This window comes from Artemia sp. Qi Xiang Cuo, chromosome 5 (assembly GCF_049724085.1).
Source record: "Artemia sp. Qi Xiang Cuo chromosome 5, ASM4972408v1, whole genome shotgun sequence".
NCBI classification, from domain to species: Eukaryota; Metazoa; Arthropoda; class Branchiopoda; order Anostraca; family Artemiidae; genus Artemia; species Artemia sp. Qi Xiang Cuo.
In genome coordinates, this window is record NC_142798.1 from 61,298,004 (window position 1) to 61,324,576 (window position 26,573).

The 26,573-nt window shown below is 34.4% G+C and overlaps 1 protein-coding gene across 9 annotated transcripts in view; it reads left to right on the forward strand.

The window, feature by feature from the left end:
* The window catches only part of LOC148952344 (uncharacterized), a 363,983-nt gene that overhangs the window by 223,133 nt on the left and 114,277 nt on the right, over nucleotides 1-26,573 (forward strand). For all 9 annotated transcript variants that reach the window (XM_089089795.1, XM_089089796.1, XM_089089797.1 and 6 more), the window contains 2 exons: nucleotides 2,090-2,294; nucleotides 10,383-10,572. In XM_089089795.1, coding sequence (XP_088945921.1) covers nucleotides 2,090-2,294; nucleotides 10,383-10,572 — 395 coding nt within the window. The remainder of the gene's footprint in view (nucleotides 1-2,089; nucleotides 2,295-10,382; nucleotides 10,573-26,573) is intronic.

The window sequence follows — 26,573 nt, forward strand, 5'->3', positions numbered from 1 at the left end:
ATTTTTCTATTTGTTTAGCACTAAGGTATCACTAAGCTCTTCGCTTCCTTTTTTTTCTTTATTTGACCTGTTTCCATGGAAAAAGGAATGGAAAACATTCATCTCGGATGTGCCATAATTGGAATTCGTCTTTTGGGAACCTTGGTTTATGGAAACTCATTTTAAATAGTTATAAATAACGTCCGGGATATTTATTCTTATTGTCCCTTGAGTAAAACAAGAATATTAGCATTCCTAGGCTGTACAATTTTTGAAACAAAGCTACTGGATCTGTACAGAAATAGACTTGAAAGAGTACGAGCAAATTTAGAGATGTTTACTACAGAGGAACAGAGGGATTATTTATTAAAGAATCTTTTGATTCATAAGCTTTGTGTTATTTTTCTGGCTTAAAATTCTTACAGAAAAAGTCAGCTTTTCCTTCTTTTTACTGGATTAAACTTTCATATGGGAACAAGGGAGAGCCAATAAGGTGTTAAAACGACAAACATATTTGACCTTAATAATGGCCGTTTAATTAGAAAAAGGAGTTTTTTTAAACTACTAAAAAACTTTAGCGAGGTATTGAGAAGAGGGGCAACCCTCTCATAATCGGAATAATTTCTGTTCGTTTTAAGTGTTAATTCAGTTTAAAAAAAACTTGTTTTTTTTTATTAAAGAAAGAATAAGGGAACAAAAAACTGCGTTGAGTATGATGATCCTTCAAATATAAATGTTGAGTGAATATATTGGTTCCTAATAATAAAATTACATTGAACTGAGTAATAAAGTTCTGCAAGGGGGTTTTGCTGGGATTTTCCATTCCGAGTTCGTTATCTTTGACCTGATCATCGCCCACAGTTTGTGTGGTATCGAAAAGAATGACGTGTGCTATAAGATGATTTTCGTGGCTCTCTGAATAACTATTTGAGGTTCCATGACTCGCCAAGATAAGAGAATACCAATTTCCGCCCAAAAAATGATCTTCCCTGTCACCTCACAGGGCAACTAAATCGAGTGTCTTATTTTAGAGCAAGGACGCCAAATTTCATACATTTCCTAGACAATCCGAGTTTATAAGAGACTGGGCAATGGGGAAAGGAGAATGGATTACAATTTACCCTGGCCATCTATTCTCTAGAGAATTGACGTACCAGAACCATCTGTAGCATTGCAAAAAAAATCGCTTAGGAAAATTTTGACTAGCTTAAAGAATAGATATAATAGATTAGTTACCGAGTATGGAGATTCCAACCGGTTCTCACTAAAGCGCAGGTTTTCTGATAAAATTGTAGAAAGGGCTGTAGGCCGTAGTGCATTAGCTATAAGCTATTCCCTATCGTTTAGTTTAGAAGAATTAAAAAAGGAACACTTTACGGTTGAGGAAAAGATTAGAGGAAAATAGTCAACTTGGGAGTTGTTCAGTGAAATCCCGTGTGTCATAGTAAAATAAATGAGAAAATACCCCATACTTAGTTTACTCAAAAACTGTAGATGGCTAGTGTATTTAAACCGATGAACAGCAAGGGGTTAACCTTGCAAAACTGTCTTAATGGTAGGACATTTTTCTGAGAGCATAAGGAAGCAATCAAAACCTTTACAAGTTGGCATGGTAAAAAAAAAGTAACTTTGCAGAAAACGAAATTCGGTACTTGTGCACTAAATGGTACACACGAAAGAAGTCAATTTTGGTTAATGCTAATCATGAAAAATAAAATAGGTTGAATATATAATAGTTTAAAAAAAAATTTGGGCTATATATTTGCACATTAGGGTGGGGGTGGGGAGTAAAGCATAGCATATATTAAATACGTAACCTAACCTAACCTAGGTACCCTCCCCCCTCCCCTAAACCCCAAAAGCAAAAGTTTCCATATTGTAATCGGAATGAAAATCACGCTTTGCATTCTATTTCTCTATTGCTTATACCCGTTTGCGGGTTTCGTGTGTGGTTTCCTTGATACAGTCTATAGCGGTGTGTACCAACTAGTACACAAGTACCCAAACTTCAAAATTTGTTGCAAAGATAGGTTTATATTGACTTTGAATTACGTTGCCTATTTAAATACAAATGAGAGCGTTATGTCTGACAAGCATCTCTTTATTATAGGCTCAGCCAATACCGACTGAAGTTGTTGCTAAGCTATTAGGAAATAGAGTTGCCGTGTCGCCAATTGTTACAGTAGAACCTCGTCGGCGAAAATTCCATAAGCCCATCACTCTAACAATACCTGTGCCACAAGCGGCTGCCAGAGGAATGATCAATCAGTACAGTGGAGACGCTCCGACACTCCGGCTTTTATGCAGTATTACCGGTAAGATATGCTATCAATTAAAACTATAAAATGGATGTACTTTCGCCCTTGTTATACCAAACATTTTAAACTGCAAATGTTCCCATCATTGCGCTTAAGCGCTCTTCATTCGCTAAGATTTAAGCGAATTATCTACAGGAGGTGTATATAAATACCCGTAGAGAAGGGTGTTTGGGGGAGGAGGATTCACAAAATCAGCAAAAATAAAAAAAATCGCGAAATCAACTCCATAAAAATAAATAAAAAGACTATCTATCTATAAAAGATTATTTTGTTGGAATAAATATATTGGAAACCATTATTCATTCAGTCGGACCTGTGCCTTATTATTGACTTACGTTGAAAGGTAAACAAACAATTAACTAATTTGTTAAATTTGACAAAAATCTGTGTCCGCAAAAATTCAAACATTATCCGTTGATTCTCAAAGACAATTACACCTTCAAAGGAAATTACATAACTGTTTGATGCCACATGGCACCTGCTAATGCCAGAAACTGCAGTAGGAGGATTTTCCGTTGAAAATGAATTTCACCTCAATTCACAAAATCAGCTAAAATAATTTTTTCCTGCAAAATCGGCTCCCTAAAAAGAAAAAAAAGGGGGGAGGGGTTCAGATAAAAACATTAGAATATTGTAGACAAAAAATGCTACATTTTGTGCGATCTCTAAGCATCATTTCTTTTGTGGATGGTAAACACCGTGATAAATGGTGCTTGACAGTTTTTTAGATTTAGAAATTTTATCATACTAGTTTCAATACTATTGTAACCGACGTACTGAAACAAATCCTTTCCAACTTGGATAAAGTAAAAATCTATATGACCGTTAGGATCTTCTTCTACAATTATCACAATCAACATAAGCATACTATGCAATTTTCAAAATAAGAAAGGGAGATTCAATTTTCTCACAGAAACTGTCCCATGCATTTCTTTCTTCAAAGAACTTTCGTAATCGGAATCCTTTTTGTCATATAGGTAATGTAAGGTAAACTTACCTACTGTAAAGCTCCAAATAGAGCTCGAGTCTATTTAGCAATCCCTACGATTCAGGCAAGATTTGCTCTTCTAGATTACATAACGTAAGTTTAAGTCTTGAGCTATGATAGTTTGAAAGGTTCCGCATCGTAGTGTGAAAGAACCATGACGGAAGACGAATCTAAAATATAGATTTGTACCTATTTTTTCGGTTCGGCGATTGATTTTTTTTTTCAATTCGTAAATTATTGAAATAAAACTACGAATTGACTCGCTGCATAAATTTCATGTTTGCATGAACCTAAGTTCTATGCAGAATGCAATTACAAGATGTAAAATGAAACATTCTTTGTTTTTTTCTTGCGCATTTCTCACATTTATCAACTTGTACAGAATTTAAATAGGGCTTGAACTGCAATTGCAAAATGGTCAGCACCAGATAAATCTCAAACATGTTGCTATTTTTGCAGCCACATAATTAGTTTTTGCCCGCTGTAGAATTGTAAAGAAATGTACGAATAATAACAGCCATAATTCTGCATGATGGATGCCACGGCAATTATTATGTGGCCAGAAATGCAAAAGATGACAGTCTTGGTCAGTTCAGCTAGAGCCAAAGCCAGTGTTGCGAACGCTTTGAAATTAGTTGACCCGGTTTTCCAACTAAAGTTGTACCGCAAGAGATTAATTTGTGGCATCTGAGCATCAGATTTAAAATCTACCGTAACAAGACAAAAATGTTCGATAAACTAAAATTTGAACAGATATTCGAGACAGAAATGAGCAAATAAAACAAAATGTACCGGAGAATTTTGTACCAAAAAAAAATCCAAATGAACCGAATTGAACCAGGACCTCTAAATTGTACCAAAAGAGATACAATTGTACCGCATTGGCAATGCTGGTCAAAGCCCCTCACTATTTTTATATTTTTTTTTCTATATTTACATCTGATACATAGATTTATCATGCAAATAAACAGGGTTGCTGCGGTTGCTGCTGAGGCAAGTTTACGTCTTTAGGAACTTTTATAAGAAAAACCCTGTCAAAATATAAATCTCGCCACTTTGTTGCTTTCGACAGAAGGGTGTGTCAAAATGAACTTACTTACCATAAATGACGAGGTCTTAGCTTAAGATTCTATCGAGATTGAAAAGGCACAAACTGAGTTGTAGAAGTTGGACTTTAATTGATATCAAGTGGGTTTTTTTCTGTCGTTTTTTCGGCCTTAACACTGCTTAAAAGTAAAGATTAAATCCTTTCAATTACCATTTAAGATTATTTCTTCTTACTGAATTGATAACAAAACAGTATTATTATACTATCTCATCTGAGCAGTTTCTCTGATAGCTGGCTGATCAGTAGATAAATATTAATGTTTAAAGGCCCTAAGTTCCTAAAGAACATTTGTCACCAGTTGTCATCCTTTTGCCGCAATCAATTAAGCTTTCTTTAAATGGAAAGATTTACCGCTAGTCTTGACAATTAGTTAATTACCAGTAACAGCTGTGTAGGTGGTTAGTCTGTACAACAGACGAACGGAGACTGAATTTCTGAAATGGGCTGTCTAGATTCTGACCTGGTTAGTTCATACTGTTGATAGGAAATTAACCAAAATATCATCGATTCGTAAAATTAGGACCAACCAAAGACCTTATACTTATCCTCAGTTAAGGCGGAGATTACCCTCAAGAGGGTCTTAGAGTGGGACCTTGCGGCATCTACTTGGCCTTACGTGGGAAAATTTTTAATAAGTTTTGTTAATGAGAGGCGTAGAAGGTAGTTATTTTTGAAGGCTCATACCTTGCAACCGCTTTGCTCTTCGATTCATAATTAGTAGAAATTATTGTCATAGGTAGTTGGTAAGGATGGGACCTAACGATTGTCAAAGATTTCTCTCTAGTTTCCTTAGGCCTGAATTTTCTTACTAAGTGTACGTATTTATTTCACAGAATTTTTAGTTTTATGTGTAAATCTGATTAGGTTATCTTTCTTTGCTTTGTGGTCCTGTCCTTCTAAGCGCGATAAAGTGTTATTCAGGTTATTTTTTTTTTAAATGTCTCCCAAACGGTTAATTTCCTTTGTAATTATCTCCCAAAATAACTTGTTGTTCTTTGTAATTATCTCCCAAAGTGGACTTGGCCAATTGGCCAAGTCCACTTTTGTATTTGTTGATGTACTACTGTCACATCACTTTATTACTTCTTTTGTATATAAGTTCACAAAGATATTGCCTAAAAATAAGGATTAATGCCAGTAAAAAAGAATTAAGACTTGCCATCGAACACTATTTTTTGTTAATAGAAGCATTGAATTCTCGTGTTTTTTGTTTTGTTTTGTTTTAATGCTGACTCTGTCAATTTGAGCTCTGAACGTATTGTTTATAACTAAACTGTGGAATGAATAATACAAGTTACAAAGCCCAGAGGTGTACATTTAGGCAGGTTTGGAGATTATTCTGGAAATAATCTCCTTCATTTTCAAAACACACATTTAAAAATGCTCAAAGCTATTCTCTTTACATATTCTTTGGGCTTAGCAGGGCAGTAAAGCATCTGTATAGTTTAGATTATTTCCCCATTGTAATTTGTTCTATAATTTATATAGGAAAGGACACACTTGATCAAGGTTTGTTATAACCTTTCTCACAAATAGCCTTGTAGTCCACGATTGGGTCTTTTGTTATGTCTGTTTCTTGACTGTTGCTTTTTCAAAAAAAGAAAAAAATCTTCTAGTTTATTAAGTAAGAGCATGTTCAAAGTGCAGTAGGTTATTATTTTTCAATTATTGAAAACACGGTGAAAATCATTCATATTGAAGCAAGCGCATTTCTAAATTATGTTTGTTACTATGGCTGTGTTATATAACTGCCAGCCTTGAAGCAAAACGCGTCGCTTTGTGCTATTTATTTTGCAGTAAATTCGAGGGTAAGGTTTTATGGCATGTATAGATACATTCTAAATTAGTAGTAATATTCTCGCCTCAGCCTCACCTTTAGCACCTGGGTTTTATCCAACCCAGGTTAGTTAGTGAAGCTTTTAGGAATGCAGCTTTTGCGTATTCGGAGGATTTGTTCAAGCCATATATGCTGCTCTTTGATGACATTTGGACCGAGTGTGCTCGAACCCCTTCGTTGATTAAGAATAGTGTTTGGTCATCACCAAGGCCGTTCCCAGCGGGGAGGGGGGTTAGGGGGGGTGAACCCCGCCCGAAATGTTTTTTTTTTTACTCGTAAAAACGGAACAAAAATGGATATAAACGAATTTTGTGTGCGTTTTTTTTTGTGTAGCCCCCCCCCCTCCCCAAAATTTTTTTTATGAGTAAACCCCCATCTGAAAAACAAATCCTGGGTACGGCCTTGGTCATCACTAATGCTTATGTCTGAAATTATCTTAAAAATATTTGGTTAAAATATTCTGGGATTACTTCCGCTCTTTTGTATTTGTTATCACAGAAATAGAAAAAAGAATAGGGCCCAGATTGTGCAAAATTCCGAGCTTAGATTTCGCCGTTACCCCGGAGTCATGCCAATCTTTAGTATGGAATAAAGTTATTACTAGAATGGAAGAATTGAATAAATAGCAAAAACTAGTGAAGATCTTGCCTATATTCTTTTTTTGTATCTATATATATTATATCACCGTGGTATACACACGGTTTATATAGAAAAAGCGATATCACTGGGTTTGTATATATAAAATTTATTCAGATATTCTCATTCTAAAGGAAAAGACAAAAAGTATCTGTTTCGTTTAATGCAATGCTTATAGATGAACACACATCAAGTTTTGCTATGGCAGAGAAACTTGTTATTTTCAATATTCGATACGGGTATCAAGTGTGACGTATCGGTACAGCCGTATTGATATCGGAACATTGAGCACCAGTGAAAGGGATGAGTCGATCCCGATTTAGTGATTAGGAGAAGTCACTAAATTTAGAGAAGTCCACCGATTTAGAGAAGTCATTATTTGTGTTTGTGTCTTCTTTATGACTGCTGCATCCAGAAAGAATGTGTTAGAATTAATAGTTTATAGTTTTCATGTTTTTCATTTAGAAATTTCATATTTTTTCAAGAAATTTCATGTTCAGAAATTCAGAAATTTCTGAAATTTCATATTCAGTTGTTTTTATGTTTTTTCATTAGAAATTTCATTTAGAGAAGTCCAGACCGATTTAGAGAAGTCATTATTTGTGTTTGTGTCTTCTTTATGACTGCTGCATCCAGAAAGAATGTGTTAGAATTAGTAGTTTACAGTTTTTATGTTTTTCATTTAGAAATGTATCGGAAATATTAGTCAGAGTTGCTGAAACCCTTGGTAAAACACTACTGTAGTTTCTATTGTGTATTTATTATTTGTATTTATTTCTGTTCTGCTTTTACCGTAGCTGTGTAAAATAATAAATGTTTTTATTTTTGAGTTAGCTTTTAAATGCGTTTTTTGATTATTCTTTCTTATATTGTGGCTGCGATATGGGGTGCATTCCTCAGGCGTATTTCGGAAGAGATCTCTGAAAGGTAAAAAGCGCAAGCAACCAAATATGCCGTATCCCAGCAAAATTATTCTTTTTTTACTTATTATATTTGGAATGCAAAAAAGCCGTTATTTTTACTAATAATTTGTTACACTTTTAAATTAGAACACTGTATGCTCGTCAAATTCTGTTGCGCTTCTATGGAAATTTATTTTGAGTAATGAACGAGACTTGCGATAGCATGATCCTGTCATGATACACCCTGTAAAACAGCCATAATCCCCTATTTTCTTTGTTTAGCTTGCTTTGTAGTTATATTGTTTTATTCTGACATTGGCCATTGGAGGTTCTAGGAAAATTGCGCATACGGAAGACAGGATCTTTGAACAGGTCAAATTGTTCCCAGATGTGGGTAACTTTTTCAACCAAGACTGCGGCAGACAAACCAGCTAATACGAATAATTAGATTCTATGACTAATAGCTGTCCTCAGCAAAAAGACATAAATGAAACCTCAAAAAGCTACCAATTAAAATCCCGGGGATAAAATCAAAATAAAAGATCCTTTGCTTCATTACTCTTTGGAAGTTTTATTCACAGTTTAAGGATATACCAGTAGCAACTTCTTTTTCCAAACATGACACACATTTCATACCGCGCGTATAAACCCTGAGCATATACGTCAGAACTTTAGTTCAGTTTCCATAAGCTCATCGTGATGCGTATAACGGAAAAATGGTCATTGCGCGTGCGCGAAGGCGGGGTATGAATCTTGTGTGGTTTTAGAACTGTGTCACATATTTTAATGGAAAATGTAGACTTTGTCTCTACTGTATATTCTCTTTATTGCATTTTTATTCTAAGAGTCTTGGCTGGACTTTCTCCAAATGATGACTCCAAGGCTCTTTTAATTTAGTTTTTGGTTCTAACCTTGTTTTATCCAGAAGTTTTGAATGGTTTTCTTCTCTTTTCTCTTTAGCTGAGCAGGGTTACTGATATATAATTATATATATGGGAAATATTCGTATTAATTGGTTTGGTGGTCAGAAGGTTGTCAGTGTCTTGGTTGAAGAATTGGGAGTATTTTATTGTTGCATGTTGGAAAGACAGTGTGGTCTTCGTAATTTGGTACTCGAGGATATTTAAGGTTTTGGAATTGCAGCTGTAAGTTGGTGATACATAGTACGTTTAAAAATCGGTTTCGGAATCCTTGAGAATTCAAAAATGTCGCCTTCAATGTTCTGCGGGTACAACAATTTAATAATCGCTACTGTATTTAAGCAGTTATTTATCTAAAACGTTTAAACCAGTAGTGTTCTGAAATTTTTAGATTCAGTAACAGTAAAATCAATCGCATTTGGACGTAATATACGGACCATAAATACTGTTACCAATATACTTCACTTTGTAAAGTAGAATATTTTACATTATTCTACTTTACAATTATTTGAATAACTTCTTTTTAAGACATAAGTACAAAACCCTTCCTGTGCTTCACAAAGTTATGAGAAATGTCTTTCTATGCTTAGTTTATCAGCACGACAATGAAGGATTTATCAATAAACCATAATTACAAAAAAAAATTACAATCCATCAGAGAGCAGAGCGTAGTGTATCAGATTAATATGTAAATATTAATCAAAGCGTATTGTATCAATACGCTTAATTATAAAAGCGTAGTGTATCAGATTAATGTAGTGGAGATTGTGAGTTTTGATATAAGCTAATGTGCATACGGTACCGTATATGTGCAACGCATCCTTATGCATGATAGTTGCTTTGCTAATAAGACATTGGCGACTTTTCCGACATCAAAATAGCGTACCAGAACCTCTGTAGCTCACGCTATTTTGATGCTACTGATTAAGAACCTCCTTGAAATCCTTGTTACGAAAATGGGACTTTTTCAAGATTCGCTGTTTTTAAAGTTATTATTTCAATAACGTTTAATATAATCTTTAACGTACTCTATTTTGATGTCGGAAAGCTCTCTATTGTACAATATTGTTTCGCTAAAGAAGTTTCATATTTAGAGTTAAATCGTATATTTTTTATGACATATCTGACCAAAATACATAAAATAACTAAAAGACGCCGTACCTGTTTCTTTTTATTGTGAGATGGCAGAGGTAGTATATGCTATATATTATTCGACCAGAATTAAAGCACAAACTCTGCTAAAAGTGAGTTCCTAAAGTATAGTATCAAAAGTTACTACGTTACATAAAAATACCAGCAAATATTGTGTTTCGCAGATCTTCCGATAAAACAATACATAAAATAAAGCAATTATGAAAATAAATTATACTACGTAAAATGCAAAAGAAAGTGGAGGATAGTCTGTAGAGGATTGGTAACTTTGAATGTTAAATTTAAATTATGGCCTGTTTTCCGGGAAATATGTTTTAATTTTGAATGGCCGATAAATTCAGTATAAAACATCATAGATGTATTCAGCTGTGATCATTACGTTGGAGGGATGGGATTATCAACGTATTTTTGCGGATGACCACCTTGTGAGTGTCTCAGAAGAAATGGATTCCTAGCAGGATTTAATAGTAAAGGTTGCGTACCATTTCTTTTCGTATAGAACGAAATATGTTTTATGTTCTATTTTAATTTATTTATCACAGGCGGAACAACCCGAGCTCAGTGGGAAGATGTAACGGGTTCAACTCCTTTGGCTTTTGTCAATGACTGTGTTTCTTTTACGACGACTGTGTCTGCTCGATTCTGGCTAATGGACTGCCGTAACATAACAGAGGCGGCGAAAATGGCAACTGACTTGTACAAAGAGGCTATTTACGTGCCATTCATGGCAAAGTAAGTTTTGCTTTGATAAGTTTATATAGTAATAGTGAAGCAAGCAAAATAAAATAATTGTGTAGTAAATGGACCAATAAAAATTAAAAATAATAAATAAAATTAAAAATAGATAACAAATTATAACAAACATAGATATACAATTTTTGTGTATGTTAGTTTGAGGTTTGAAGAATATTTTGGTGCTAAATGATTTGCCAGAAGTGTTGCCTCTTTGTAAAATTATAATGTTTGCTGATGATGTAGTAATTTTTGCTTCTCACTGGGACCTATCAGTTCTTTTCCAGAACCTCGAAAGTACGTTACTAGCTGTATCTGATTGGTATTCAAGGAATTTTCTAGCTCTTAATGAAAAAAATACCAATATATGTTATTTTCTTGAACTGGATCAGTAGTGTCAGATAGGTTCTCTTTTTTCTTGAATGGTCTTGAATTAAAACGGGTAGATCAGTTTAAATATCTTGGGATTATTTTAGAGGAAAATTTGTCGTTTCATAAATATGTAAAAACACTGACGTTAAAAATTTCCCAAAATGTTGGCATGCTAACTCGTCTTCGTCATTTCTTTCCTAAAGCCATTCTAAAATCTATTTATTATTCTTTCGTCCACCCATATTTTCTCTATTGCATTTCGGTTTGGGCATCTACCTTTTCGTCTGTTTTCAAATCTCTCTAAATACTTCAGAATAAAGCAATGAGGATTCTTTTTAATGTTGGTTGCAGAACTTCAGTTAGACACCTATATGGGACTTCAGGAATTTTCTCTTTGGACCAACTTCATTTAATTTCTATCTCTAGTATTTGTCACGATTATCAATAGTGGCGTAAATTCAGAAAAATTCTGGGGGAGGGGGTAAACTTCAAAGACTTTTGCCACCTCACGGAAGAAAATTTGCAAATTTTCACTTTTACTTTGTGAGGAAAGTACAAAACTATGCTGATTATATTCTGTTAAAAAAAAAGTAAAAAAAGAAAAAAAGTTTGAATTGGTGAAATTTTCTAATTCAGAGTGAATGGATGGCTTGGAAAGAGCATTTCCTGCCGCGAAGTAGCGGATATTTTTGAAATAGTATTTAAAACTGTATTATCCCTTATATTGGGCCTCTTAGACTCCTTTTTAGGGAAGCAAATTACTTAAAAACAAATATTATGCTGTGAAGGGTCTAAGCCAAAAAAGAAAATTTAGAATTAGGAAATGTCATTTTGTTTTGTTAAAAATTGAATTGAGGGAAGGCCTAGAACAGGGTTTTTTCGCCAAATTGCTAAGTCGCTCATCAGTCATGGTTGTTCTGAGATATGTCTTAACCCTCTTAAGCGTTGAAAAAAATCTCTCGTTAGAGGCAGTTGAAACGGGGAGCGTCAAAGCAATTTCGAAAGCTTCCGAGATGACAGCAAAGGCGTCTTTGTTCATGTAGAGGTAGGCAAGAGCTTTTGATGGGCATTCTGGTTTCATCCTTTGTAAATAAGATTTTGCCAAGGTTATCTCCGACTCAAACTTCAACTCGTTTACTAATAATGTAGGAAAGTCACGTACAGAGTCTTGTATTAGACGTGCATCCAGGAACTTTGGTGAACTTGGCTCAAACGCTTCTAAGCCTTGGATTACTGAGGAGTTTTCACCAAACCTTTGTCTCAGCTCCGAAGTTACTCGGTCGACTATGAAGTATAAAATGTCCGACCTATAAGTTTGAAAAATGTCAAGATCCTCTTCTGTTCGATTTCTTGCTCTGGCACCGACAGTGGTTTCGACGTAAAAATCGAGAAGGCGTCTGCTTATAGCAACCGAGCGTCTAGGCTTTTCTATTTGGATTGAGTGCTGCTTGCATAAGCTTTTCGTTGCTTCGACCATCTTAAACCAACGCTCTTCAGATCGGAGCTCTAGAACCTGTTGTTGAACTGCTTGAAGCAGAGAATTCACGCCTGAAAGAACGAGGCTCTATGACTGGAGTTGTCTGGATGCAATATCTATCGGACCAAGGATACTGCTCATTATTTCAAGAATGAGCAAGAATTTGGCATCAATTGTTGCCAGCAACCCAGAAGCTTCAGAACGGTCCTCTGTTGAATTGGCTTCATCCGAAATAACCCTTAGTGTTTCGAGAATAGCACCTAAACATATTCGGATCTTCTGAATTGAGAAAAACCAATAGCACCATCGAGTGTCGGCTAGCCGCTCGAGCTCAATCTTCTTTTCTCCGCGTTCTTGTTGGATTCGAAGGAAAAGTTCGTGAGGTGGCGCACTTCGGGCTAAGAAAGACATATAATGCCTGAATGCAAGAAAAGAAGTTTCTAACCTCCGGACAAGAATATACCTAGCTTGTGGTGCAAATCCTTTAAGAATAGCCTGAACACCAATACATGCGCCGCTCATGACGCTCGCACCATCATAGCATTGAGCCACATAGGTGCTCCAATCCAGTCCGTGCTTTTCAACAAGATCCTTGATTGCATTAGCAAGGGACGCTGCATCTAATTGTTCAAGATGTGTACTTACGAATGTCTCCTCGCGGATGATAGCATTACTATCAATAAACCGAATAATTAAACCAATCTTCTCTTTTTTCGACAGATCTTTCGTTTCATCTGCGCAGATTGCCCAATATTTCTTAATAGAGCAACTTGTTTGTTCTCGCAAGAGGTCAGCCAGTATGCTTATAAGACTATTTTGGTAGTCGGGACTCAAATAGCTTCCATACCGACGTTTTAGTTTTTGCTGAAGATCCGGGTTTCCCTCTGTCATCATTTCTTGTATTTCTATAAAATCACCTAGATTGTGTGAGTCGTCGTGTTCATCATGACCTTGAAATGGGAGCCCTTGGCGTGCCAGGGCACATGCCACTTTCGCAAGTGTAACTATATGCAGGCGATTTTCCGCTATGGCTTCCTTCCGATTTGAATAGAGAGTTGTAGCTATTGACTCAGATGTGCCACACTCAATTGCTTTATATTTGGTCCAGCTGCGATTTGCTTCGTTATTAGCTTCTGAAGCCTCGTGTTTTTCAATCCTTTCGAATAGCTTTTTCCAGTTATTCATTCCTGTGTCGACAAACACTACATTATCAGAAGTATTTTCATGATTCCTTGTTAAGGAAAAGTGCCGACAGCAAAAGTAGTAAATGGCGTCTTCTTTAATAGAATATTCTACCCATGTTTTTTTCTCATAGGCTTTAGCAGAAAAACGGCGACCTGTTTGTTTTGGGGTATTCGGCTAGCTTTGGCTGGTTGGGTGACTCCCTTTTATGGTGGGAGATGTCAAGATTGCCCCTCAATATCGTATCCGATGCATCGGCTACATTTCCACTCTAGAAAAAAATCCAGTGCTTTCGCTTTTAAACGTTTTAACTTTATTCAGAGGCCGATAGCTCTGAAAGAATTGTTCCCTTAAATAGGTGTCTAGGAGACATAAGGAATAATAGACTTTCTTTGTGAAATATTTCTAGAATTTCCAACGCTCCACAGCAAAAAATACTGTTTTCAAGCCATTTACTTACATTTATACAGAAATTTTCGCCACTCTAAACCTTTTTTCCGTCGGTACAGTTTTGGTTTTGTTGGAAAACTTTCGTCGTGCTCGCCCCCCCCCCCCCAAAAAGTGATAGTAACGCCGCTGCTCCTAGCTTCTAATTAGCTTTTCTGCTACCGTTTAGTGTTACGTATTGGCATTTTGCCCTTAATAGTTTTCGTTTTTGTTATTTCAGGATTAATAACGGGGTGGTCTATTAAATAGGGGGATTTTTCTCTCATTTATAATAATAGCTTTATTTCCGCCAAAATTGACGATAGCATACAAATATCTTTCGACTGATCATTTAATACGCTCTAGCATCTTCTGCATGTTTAAGCGCCTCCAAATGCTCAAATTCTCAACTGAAATTTAAAAGGGTTAAAACATATATATCGTTTTTTGTCAGTTTAACTACGAGTAGAATTTCGTAAATTAAAGGATAACATAATCCGAATAAGAAAATTACCAACTCAATACAAAAAAATTCTCGTACTTATCTAGCTTATCAGCAAAATCTAGGAGGGCAAGTCGTAAATTTTGTTTTGGATGAAGCACGCTGACGTGAAGCGAATGCCTCGCAATAACAGCCGATTTAACTTTAAAAAGTAGAATTTTGTCACGAAGCAGCAATTTTTATTTATACTAAAACTGTCAATTCAAATGTATTTTAGCTCTTTTTCATTCCTTTTTTGCGCCATACCCAGTTTGTAGGGTGAGAATATAACAAGAGGTATAAATAATGGTGAGCGTCCGCCTAGCAAAAAGGGCTGGGCCTTAGGAAAGCATTTAATGCTCTTTCATTCTCTTAAGCTCTTCCAAAACTCTTTGCCATAAATTATGTCTGATAAATCAGGCTGTAGTCCCTGTAGTCATCTCTGAAGTCCTAGCCTGCCCCCCCCTCCTTTAATGACACCTCTTTATCTATAATTGTTTGTTATATGCTCGGTTATATGATTTTCCCCACAAAATTTGCGATTTATACATTAATCCAAAGTTGTAGCGTGAAATTAAGATCTTACTTTTGTAGGCTAAACTTTAGTTCGCATGGAATTTATTGCATGAAGCAAAGGCTATAAGTTTATATTAGTCAAACCATAAATAGCATAATCACACACCTCACTTGGGCCAGCTTCTGTTGGTGCTTAGGTTGCTGCTACACTATCCACCAACTTAGCTTTTTTAGCCGGTTGACTAGGTATAAAAATGGCGATTATTTTTCTCTGACTCATTGCACACTCTTATTCAACAAATGAATTTATTCAATACTATCTTTACTTGACAATGCTAGAGAAAACACGAGGCTCCGGGCTACGCGTCATTTCGTATAAGATTTTGTATTCGATAAAATTTGTATTTTTTATTCGGATGAAGGATAAATAAGGGCATAATCTAAAAAATTCTGGGGGGGGGCAAAATCAGGTATGGGGGGGCAAAACGATGTCGGGGAGGGCAACTGCCCCCCCCTGCCCCATAGCAATTTACGCCCCTGATTATCAATATAGTCATTTACCTGTAAATTTCTTCGGCATTTTTCCAACTAATTCTCAATTTCATAATTATCCTACTACGCATCGTTCAGACTTTTCGTGCGGAATTCGCCCGACATCGAGAGCGGTATTCAGCATCCGTCACACTGGCCCAAAAATCTGGAACTCAATTCCAGCATCAGTTGCAGAATGCAGCAACAAGCGACATTTTCTAAGACTGGTGAAGAAATATCTTATGACATGCTAAGCATTTTGTTCATTAGGGTTTTCGTTTTCGTTGTCGTAAAATTTAGTTAAAAAATGGCTGTATATTTTCGTTGGCAATATTTTCAGCGCTAAAATATGCCACCAGGCATTTGCGCTGTTTTGTGACATTTATTTATGTATGTGTTATAAATAAAAATATTCTACTCTACTCGTTACAAGAAGAAAAATTGAAGCTTCTGAAGCACATTAGCCGCTCATTGACATTAATAAATTGAAAAAGTATATTAAAAAAATCGGTAATTATAGTAAATATATAATTAATACTATAACAAAAATACTTGTTCATAGACTATATTTGTTTAGTTTTATATATACGAATATATAAATAGTATAGAAAATATTACCTAATGGTAGTTAACAATATATCAATAAAGAAATATTAACATACTAAAAAAGTATATTAATAAAAATGAGAAAGTATAAGTAAATTATATAATATATAGTTAATGCATGCATTGTTTTAATATGTTTATATATTTGTGTAGTCTTATGTTTAAACTAGTTAAATTATTTATAGACTGTATTTATATAGTTTTGTATATGCGAATATATAAGAGTATAGAAAATATTGCTTAAAAATTGGTAGTTAATAGTATGTTAATAAAGAAATATTAATATACCAAAAAAGTATATTGATAAAATGAAAAATTATATGTATATTTGTATGATATATTTTATATATACATTGTTTTAATATATTTGTATAATTTTACATAAACTATATATATTATATTATTTATAGACTGTATTTATCTGGTTTTATATTTACAAATATATAATTAGTACTGAAAATATTACTTTAAAATTAATAATTAACAGTATACAGTCGACTCTCGATAACTCGAAATCCTCGATATCTTGAATTATTTTCTATCCCCTTGGAAAAACCTGTGTTAGTTGAAGGAAAAACCATGCATAACTCGGAATAGTTTTGCAGTTATATTTTACCTCTTTAAGTGGAAATGACATTACCTCAATAACGCGAAATTCAGTAGATAAGTCCTCATTTAATTTTCACTTTACCTCCACAAGTCAAAGTTTACCTCTATATTTACCTCTATATCTGATATCCTTCATGACGTCTACTCCTTCTTTTATCCCATTGTTTAAGTTAAGAAAACATCACAATAAAAATAATAATACATAATAAACAATAAGCACAATAAGCACATCAATCAATGGTAATTGCCCTCAATTAAAATTTTGTATTTTGGTTTTCGCTTTTTAAAGTACAAAGGACATAAAAATCAAAGCATTCTAGCTCCTTGGACCGACCTCAAACCTATTCTTATATGAAAACTACGATTGTTTTAGATTTTTGTTTTAGTTGTTTCAAACTTATGAAGTTTTTAGGGATATGAGAGTTTACCTCTATATCTCAAAGTTTTTCCAACGGACCTCTGTTAGTCGAAACCCCGGTATGCAGGTTGCAACAAACTTTGATGTGTATTAATATCTTAAACATTATATTATATATTAATATATTATATATTATATATTATATAATTTATAATATATTAATATTTATTAATATTATATATTATATATTAATTATATATTAATATCTTAAACATATTTTTGTTTAAGATATTTTTGTATCAGTTGTCTACAGACTATGGCTTAACAGCAAAATTGTATCTTTTGATAGTGTAAAATCTAAAATGTGAATCGCTTGAATTTTGTTGTCTACTAATCACGTTTTTTACCTCCGAAATAAGGCAATTTGTGGTTTCTAACACTGGAACTATAAATTCCTCTGTAACTCGAATTTTGTTAATGTTCAGGTGTCTATTTCCTTCCAAACTGAATATTGGCATTTGAAAGTAAATTCTTGGCATGTCTAATCTATAATACACTTTACTTTTTTCTTTACTTTTTCTTTACTTTTTCTTTACTATTCTTTACTTTGTAGTGGTTTTAGGGAGTAAATATCGCGATTTTGTACCTCTGTAACTCGAATGGTCATTTAGCTTACCTATTTCACTTGTTACCATTATAAGTCGAATTTTATGTAGAATGACCTCTATAACTCGAACTATAAATAAATTGAACTGTACGCAAATCGAAGCGAAATCGATTTTCTCTTGTCCGATTGGTCTTGTGAAATCGTGAAATCGGTTGGTCTTGTGAATTTCTAGTTAGCGAGAGTCGACTGTATTAACAAAGAAATATTGTTATACTAAAAAGTTATTAATAAAATAAAAAAAGTATTATATTTTTCATGACGTGGAATTTTGATCTTGTGCCTTGAAATCACAGTTTATATAATTATCTAGTATGATCATTCCCTGTCTCACCCATTATAAAAACCCGGACCGGGGTGCGAGTGCTCCAGAGAACGTAGAAACATAAGCGGCATCAGATCTTTTCACGGGTAGACAAGTCAGACGCGAAACAATCGGAAACAAGTGGAAACCCGCTATTACGAATAATGCACTTTGTAACCATTTCTCATTGATAGAACGTGAAACAATCGGAAACACTGATCCATAACTGCACGAAGAAGTGGGAGGAGCTTTTTGTTCGCACCGAGAACGAAGACCAGAAATGATCTGCGATAAGCTTACTGGATAATTATATAAACGGTGCTTGAAATCCACCACTGAATCTTATTTATCATTTGTATCGTTATTGGCGATTTTTACTCAGAAGTTTTTAGAATTTTTTTTTTTAAGTTACCGAAAAATTCGTTTGTTAGACAATATTTTTAGCAGCGGTGATTGTTAAGTCACGAAAATACCCCTTAAATATACACCCCATTAGTGGTAATGTTAGATAATGTCTAGTAATTATTGTTAAACATTGCCAATTGATGATAATTTCAGTGGTAGTGTTCCAGTATTTTGTTGGGTGAATATGTAAATATAAAATAAAAACTGTGTTTTGCCAAATTGAGTTACTTATCTCCTTTGTCGACTATATTTCAAAACCCTTGTATATAATTTATAATAAAATTATATAGCCTAAAAAATAAGGCAAGACGCTCAAACAGAAGACTGATGAGTACTGAATCTCAAGAAAATTTCAGATAATTTTTTCAAAATTAAAAATGTTTCTATGTATTAATTAAAAAAACTTTCCACAAAATAAGTTTTTCAAAGAAAAATAAAGAACTCTATTAAACCAAAAATGAGCAAAAATAAAATCAAATAATCTAGCAAGCCTGAAACTACCCCAAATCAGCATCGATAAATAAATGAAACCCAAAACGAACAGAAATTACAATAAATAACCGAATCAAACTCAACTAAGTTGAACAAAATGTCTATCTCAAAATTTTGATTGGATGGGTTTGGGGAAATGGTGGGCGTGAGAGGGTTCAAAACCCCTATGTCTGCGCAAGGCCAGAACATAATTTGCACTTTACTGAAGAAATATAAATGTTTTTACTTTTATAACTTTAATAAATTAATATAAAAACCTTATATGCCCCAGGGTATAACTTACGACTCTTGCCCTGAGGGCTGTGAGAGGGTTGTCACCCTCAAAGACATAATTTCCGGACCTTTCAACTACGTTGAACAAAATGTCTATCTCAAAATTTTGATTGGATGTGTTTGGGGAAATGGTCGGCGTGAGAGGGCTCCCCTATGTCTTCCCAAGGCCAGAACATAATTTGCACTTTGCTGAAAAAATATAAATGTTTTTACTTTTATAACTTTAATAAATCAAAGAACATTAACATTTTGATTACTAAATATCAGTATATGTATATTAAATTGACAATTCAGATTCATTTGTATTTTTTTCAGTAAAGTGCAAATTATGTTCTGGCCTTGGGAAGAAATAGGGGTTTTGAACCCTACTCATGTTAATTTTTTAATCGACTATTAAAAAGGGCACTAGCCCTTTCAATTTCCAATCGAATGAGCTTTTTTTGAGTTTCTATGACAACGCTTTCTATAAATACCTTATATGCCCCTAGGTCATAAATTACAACCCTTGCCCTGAGGGCTGGGAGGGGATTGTCATCCTCAAAGAGCTAATTTCCAGAACTTTCAACTACGTTAAACAAAATAACTATCTCAAAATTTTGATTGGATGTGTTTGGGGAAATGGTGGACGTGAGAGGGGTGTTAGTCATCCTCCGATCACTTTCAACTATTAAAAAAGACACAAGCCCTTCTAATTTCCAATCGAATGAGCCCTTTTTGAAGTTTCTACGATAAAGCTTTCAATAAAAACATTTAAACCCCCCGGGCATAAATTACCACCCTTGCCCTGAGGGCTGGGGGGGGGGGTTGTTATGCTCAAATTTCAACTAAGTTGAAGAAAATTGCTATCTCAAAATTTTGATTGGATGTGTTTGGGGAAGTGGTGGGCGGGAGGGGGGGGTGAGTTGCATCCCAATTACTTCCGACTATTAAAGGGCACTAGCCCTTTCAATTTCCAATCGAATGAACCCTTTTGTTGAAGTTTCTACGACAACGCTTTCTATAAAAAAAAAAAACTCATATGCCCCAGGGCATAACTTACAATCCTTGCACTGAGGACTGTGAGGGGGTTGCATCCTCAAAGACATAATTTCAGGACCTTTCAACTACGTTGAACAGAATATATATCTCAAAATTTTGATTGGATGTGTTTGAGGAAATGGTGGGTGTGAGAGGGGGCTATTTGCCCTCCAATCACTTTCGACTATTAATAAGGGCACTTGCCGTTTCAATTTTCAATTGAATGATTCCTTTTTGAAGTTTCTACGACAACGCTTTCTATAAAAAAAAACTTATATGCCCCCAAGGCATAACTTGCAACCCTTGCCCTGAGGGCTATGGGGGGAGTGTCATCCTCAAAAATATAATTTCCGGACTTTTTAACTACGTGGAACAAAATGGCTATCTCAAAATTTTGATTGGATGTGTTTGGGGAAATGGTGGGTGTGAGAAGGGTGTTAGTCATCCTCCAATTACTTCCAACTATTGAAAAAGGCACAAGCCCTTCTAATTTCCAATTCGAATGAGCCCTTTTTGAAGTTTCTACAACATCACTATCTATTAAAACCTTATATACCCCCAGGGCATAACTTACAACCCTTGCCCCCTAGGGTTTTGAGGGGGCTATCATCCTCAAAGACCTAATTTCTAAAACCTTTACCTAAGTTGATCAAAATGGCTATCTAAAAATTTTAATTGGATGTGTTTGGGTAAAAGGTGGGCATGAGAGTGTGGGTAGTTGCCCTTAAATCAGTTTCGACTATTAAAAAGGGCACTAGCCCTTTCAATGTGCAATTGAATGAGCCCTTTTTCAAGTTTCTACGACAAAGCTCTCAACAAAAGCCCTATGTGCCCACAGGGCATAATTTGCAACCCTTACCCTGAGGGCTGTGGGGGGAGTGTCATCCTCAAAGATATAATTTCCGGACCTTTCAACTACTTTGAACAAAATGACTATCTCATAATTTTGATTGGATGGGTTTGGATAAATTGTGGGCATGGAAGAGGTGTTAGTTGCCTTTCAATCACTTTCGGCAAATAAAAGGAGCACTAGTCTCTTCAATTTCCAATAAAATGAGCCCTTTTTGAAGTTTCTACGACAACACTTTCTATAAAAACCTTATATGCCCCCAGGGCACAACTTACAACCCTTTTCCTGAGGGCTGTGGGGGGGGGGGGGGGTTGTCATTCTCAAAGTCTATGTTGAACAGAATGGCTATCTAAAAATGTTGATTGGATGTGTTTGGGGAAAAGGTGGGCGTGAAAGGTGGGTTAGTTGCCCTCCAATCACTTTCGACTATCAAAAAGGGCACTAGCCCTTTGAATTTCCAATCGAATGAGCCATTTTTGAAGTCTCTACGACAAATCCTTCGATACGAAGTGCCCTGGTCTAAATAAAAATAAAATAAAATAATACATTGTACCAGCATCGTTCTTTACTTAGGCAGCGCGATTCCGCTGCCTATGATTGGTTGGCAACAATTTTGCATAAGTTTTCATAACGGTGATAAAAAATTTCGTAAGTTGAATGAGAAATGAATCAGTATAGATACAAACCCGTATTATGTCTGGTGGAGTTAACTAACAGCTTTGTCGATAATGTTTCCGTGCCTTTGTTTTAATTTTTAATAAATTATATAAAAACTGGCAGAAGACAGACAAGCACCGTCACTCAAGAAATTGACAGGTGATATTATTTATTTCACTTAAAATGTTTGAATATATAGGACGGTAGCTATATTCCATAAGTAACTCTAACAATGACAGTATTATTTTGTAGCAAGACTCGAGTCAATATCAATTATCTTTTTTTTCCATGTTGCTAGCCAGATTTCTCTTCAACATTCAACATTGTCTTTCCAAATTAACTTTGCTAGGCTACAAAATTAGCTTTTCCGATGATATTGATTTATATTGTGTTATTCTTAGGTTTTACCTCGTTAGGTATCACGCAAAATAATTGTCAATTTAAAAAACAACAACAAAACTGATTGATTTTATACAGTTTTAGCAAATGAAAAAATTTTATAATACAAATGATAAAATCTCTTACTATTTTTGTTATTTTTTCATACTTATCTACGTTGTTTTATTTTACTTTGCTAACCATCTTTAAGTTTCGAACTAAATAATTCTATACCAGAAAAAAATCAAATAAATATCTTTCTGTCTGTCTGTGTTTACACTGCTAGGATTTTCAAAAACTATAAAACCCCGCCGTTATAATTCTCAGTAAAATCTCTTATTCTTGTTGTTTTATTCTTTTTTGTTTTTTTTCTTATTTTATTCTTGCTTTGTTTTATTCTATTTTGTTTTTCTCTTATATTAGTCTTTTTTTATTGTATTTTTATCGTTATATTCTTATTTATGTTGTTTTATTCGTATGTTTTCCTTTGAAAGATATCGAGCGAAATAATTGTAAACTAAAAGCGAAGAAGCTGATTCTTTTTTGAACATTACAAGAGATTTCAAAGATCCATACAAGTTTTCATAAAATGTATGACAAAATCTCTTTTCTTTTTCATTTACATTCTTATTTGCATAACATTATTTTTTGGTTTTCATTTGTTAGGTGATTCTTTGTCGTACATTCTTATGTTTATTAGAAATGAAATTTTGATAAAAAATGAACTCAAGTTTTTTTTTTCGTGACTGAAGAATATAATGCCTTCTCTTTTGTAGAAACTGCAAAAATAGGAGCTTTCGTCGTAAATAAAGGTTAATTTGTTGTAGATTAGTTAGAAATGAAGAGCATCTAATGATTTAAAAGGCTTTTAAACTGTAAGTGATAAATAAAGTCAATTTTTGTAGAGACAGTGTAAATAGTAACTTTGAACGAGCAGGAGTCTCAGGGATCCATTCCCCCTTAGGCAAAGAGGCATAAGTGTTAACTTAGCTTAACCCAAAAAGAATGGGTGTAAATGAAGACAATAGTGCGTATATTACGGCACCTGTGGGGAGAGAACAATAGGACAATCCTTAGAAATTGATCCAAAGGGTCCCTCAATGGTCTTGAAAGTCAATATAATTGATGAACGCCTAACTTAGTAATAGCAAAACAAGGATCATTATTGCCTTAACTACTTCGTCTTCAATGTTAGTAGAAATAAGGAGGTAGGACTTCTAATGTTGGTTGGATATTTGACGACAAGCTGCATAACAGCAGGGTATTTCCATTATTTATCAAGGACAGTTTTAGTCTGACATATCTTTGAAAGACATTCATTTGTCGGGGCAATGTATTCATTAACTCAGGACAATGACGACTTTTTTTTCTGTTGTCTTCCGGTTTTATTGTTCTAAGGGAATCCATACACTAAACTCATTTTGGAAGGTTTAGCGTCGGCTGACCGTCCCAAAGACAGAGGGCCCATTAGCGAATTTTCCCAGGGGACTAACCACCGAGAATTTGTGTTTGACTATGAAATTTGGTTGAAAAGACAATAAAAATCTACGTCTCTTTTGTTTGCAAGGTTTTTAATCGAAGCAGGTAGCACCAGAGACTTCTCCCAAAGCAGCCAAATTGCTCAAATGATATTTCCTTCACATGATTTTGATGTTTTCCTAGCAGGTAGGCTAGAACAGTTTTAGCGACTACCCTTTCCTGAACTGTAAAAAGAAAACTCTGCTCGTTTAATCGAAATAACAAAATTCACACTTTCTAATGACGTAAGTTTCATTAAAACTGAAGATCTTCATCTCCCGAGCAAAAGGGGAGAGCTAAATATTTATTTTTTTTATAATATTTTTCCAATCTTTTTCTAAATATTTTTCTAAGATTTCTGGGAAAGTAGGTGTCGACTAATAGTTTTCTGTCGTTTGTTCCGATCTTTCATGTAAGCTCTATAAGTTATAGTAAAACTACCCAATTAATAGTTTGGCCACACAAACTAAAGAAGTTATAATGGACGAGATAAGGTCCATGAAGGTATCGAATCTCTTTAGTAGGATGTAACAATGTGCTATCATTCGATAGCTTAGATTCACCTTCATCCATCTGCCTCTTATTTATTTCAAATTTGCTTCTTTTTTTTTAAATTGAAAAATATGTTGAAACCGCAAAAAAAACATGTGAAGACGAGAAAAATGTCCTATTTTTTAAGGAATTTTCATGTTATTCTCAAATAATTTGTATAAATAATGTCATGATTCTGGCTCGGCGAATGTCTATCTTAAACTAATCAATACAGTGATATAGATGTCTGGAAGTTAGAGTTGTAGTCTTGTCGTAAAATCGCATGCTTCATAGGGAGTATAAAACTTTAAGACTCTGGGACAAATGTCCTTACTTAACAAGATTATAATTGTAAATATAGCATGCCTAATAGTAATAGAAGATTGAAAATTAGCCAATACACATCTTTATTCAGAGACCTTCTTGTGGCTCTCATTGGATTGTTTAAAGGTAAAAATTTACTTTTCGATTTAAAAAAGAATAAAATTGACGCAAGTGTCAATGCTCAAAAGAGTAAAATATTATGAAAGGGCTGAAGTTGGAACCTGGAAATAAATTTGTCCGTTTAAAGTACCAGATTTATTATTTATTATTTTTATTATTTTCCAGATTTATTTATTTAATTATTTTTATTTTGACTTCACATTTTCCAGTTTTTAATATTTAAAATAACAAAAGCGCAAGTTGTTCTTTAACCGATAATAAACTGGAAACTTCTTTTATTATCCCGTTTTAATGAAAGTTTAGCATTATTCATTCGAACCTAAAGAATGCACTAACAACAATTCAAATTTATACTTATTGATACAGGACTGGGGGAAAAGAGATCATTGCTGATAAATTTTACAGATAAAGAAAATTATTCTATCCTGTCTAACTTTCTGTATAGAAAAAAAAAACAACCCGTGTTTCTTTTTCTCTCTCCCCCCTCCCTCTCCCTCCAACTTTATGTCTCCTTTCCCTCCCAATCTCTTTTTTCTCTATTATCCCTGCCCCTTCTCTCATTCTCACATGTTAACACATTAGGCATGCCCCTTCCCACAGCCTTGGGGGTCGGTTTCCTTAGCTCAGGCCTTCTCATGTTGAAATCCTTCAAAGCGGTAGAATCACCTTTTAATGAATGATGTTTCTAAAAACTCTGTTTTCTAACAACATTCACCACGGAAAGGGAACGTATCCAGAAATCCAAGTCAAACAGCTCGTGGTAACGAACTGTAAGTAAGGAGCGACCTGGCTCAATAGCAACCGAAACTCTAAAAAAACGGAATTTTGATATCAATAGACACATCAAAAGAATCGGATTTTATGCTGATTTTAAATATATAAGTTTCATCTAGTTTAGTTTTACCCATCAAAAGTTACGAGCCTGAGAAAATTTGCCTCATTTTTGAAAAAGGGGGAAACACCCCCTAAAAGTCATAGAATCGTAGTGAAAATCGCACCATCAGATTCAGCGTATCAGAAAACCCTACTGTAGAGGTACTCTCCTATCTGCAAAAATGTGGAATTCTGTATTTTTTGCCATAAGAAAGATCACGGATGCGTATTTATTTGTTTTCTTCCTGTTTTTTTTTCCAGGGATGATTGTATCGATCCAGTGGTCCTAGAATGTCGTGAGAGGGCTCATTCGAACAGAAATTAAGAGTTTTTTGCCCTTTTTTAAGTAAACAAAAAAATTGGAGGGCAACTAGGCCCCCTCCCACGCTCAATTTTTCCCTAAGTCACCGGATCAAAATTTTGGGATATTCATTTGTTCATCATAGTTGAAAGGCCCAATAACTATGCCTTTGGGTATAACATGACCCCCCACAACCCCAAGGGAAAGGTCTTTAAGTTATAAAATCCGCCCATTGTTTACGCATAGTGTTTGTTATTGGGATGCATACATACATTTTCGGGTGGGAGTGGGGACAAATTTTCTGCAGGAGGTTTTTCCACGGGGAAATTTTCCATAGGGAGGGAAATTTCCAGGGAGTGAACTTGTCAGGGGACGTTATACACCTAGTGAATTTGTCAGAATTCTAATACAAAATCCGTGTTGAATGTCTTGCTTTCTATTTTCCATCTCAATTTTACGCACAGAGTGGTTAATATATATATATATATATATATATATATATATATATATATATATATATATATATATATATATATATATATATATATATATATATATATATATATATATATATATATATATATACATATATATATACATATATATATATATATATATATATATATATATATATATATATATATATATATATATATATATATATATATATATATATATATATATATATATATATTCATATGCTTAACTGCACAGAAGAAGGGATGGAGAAAAAGAT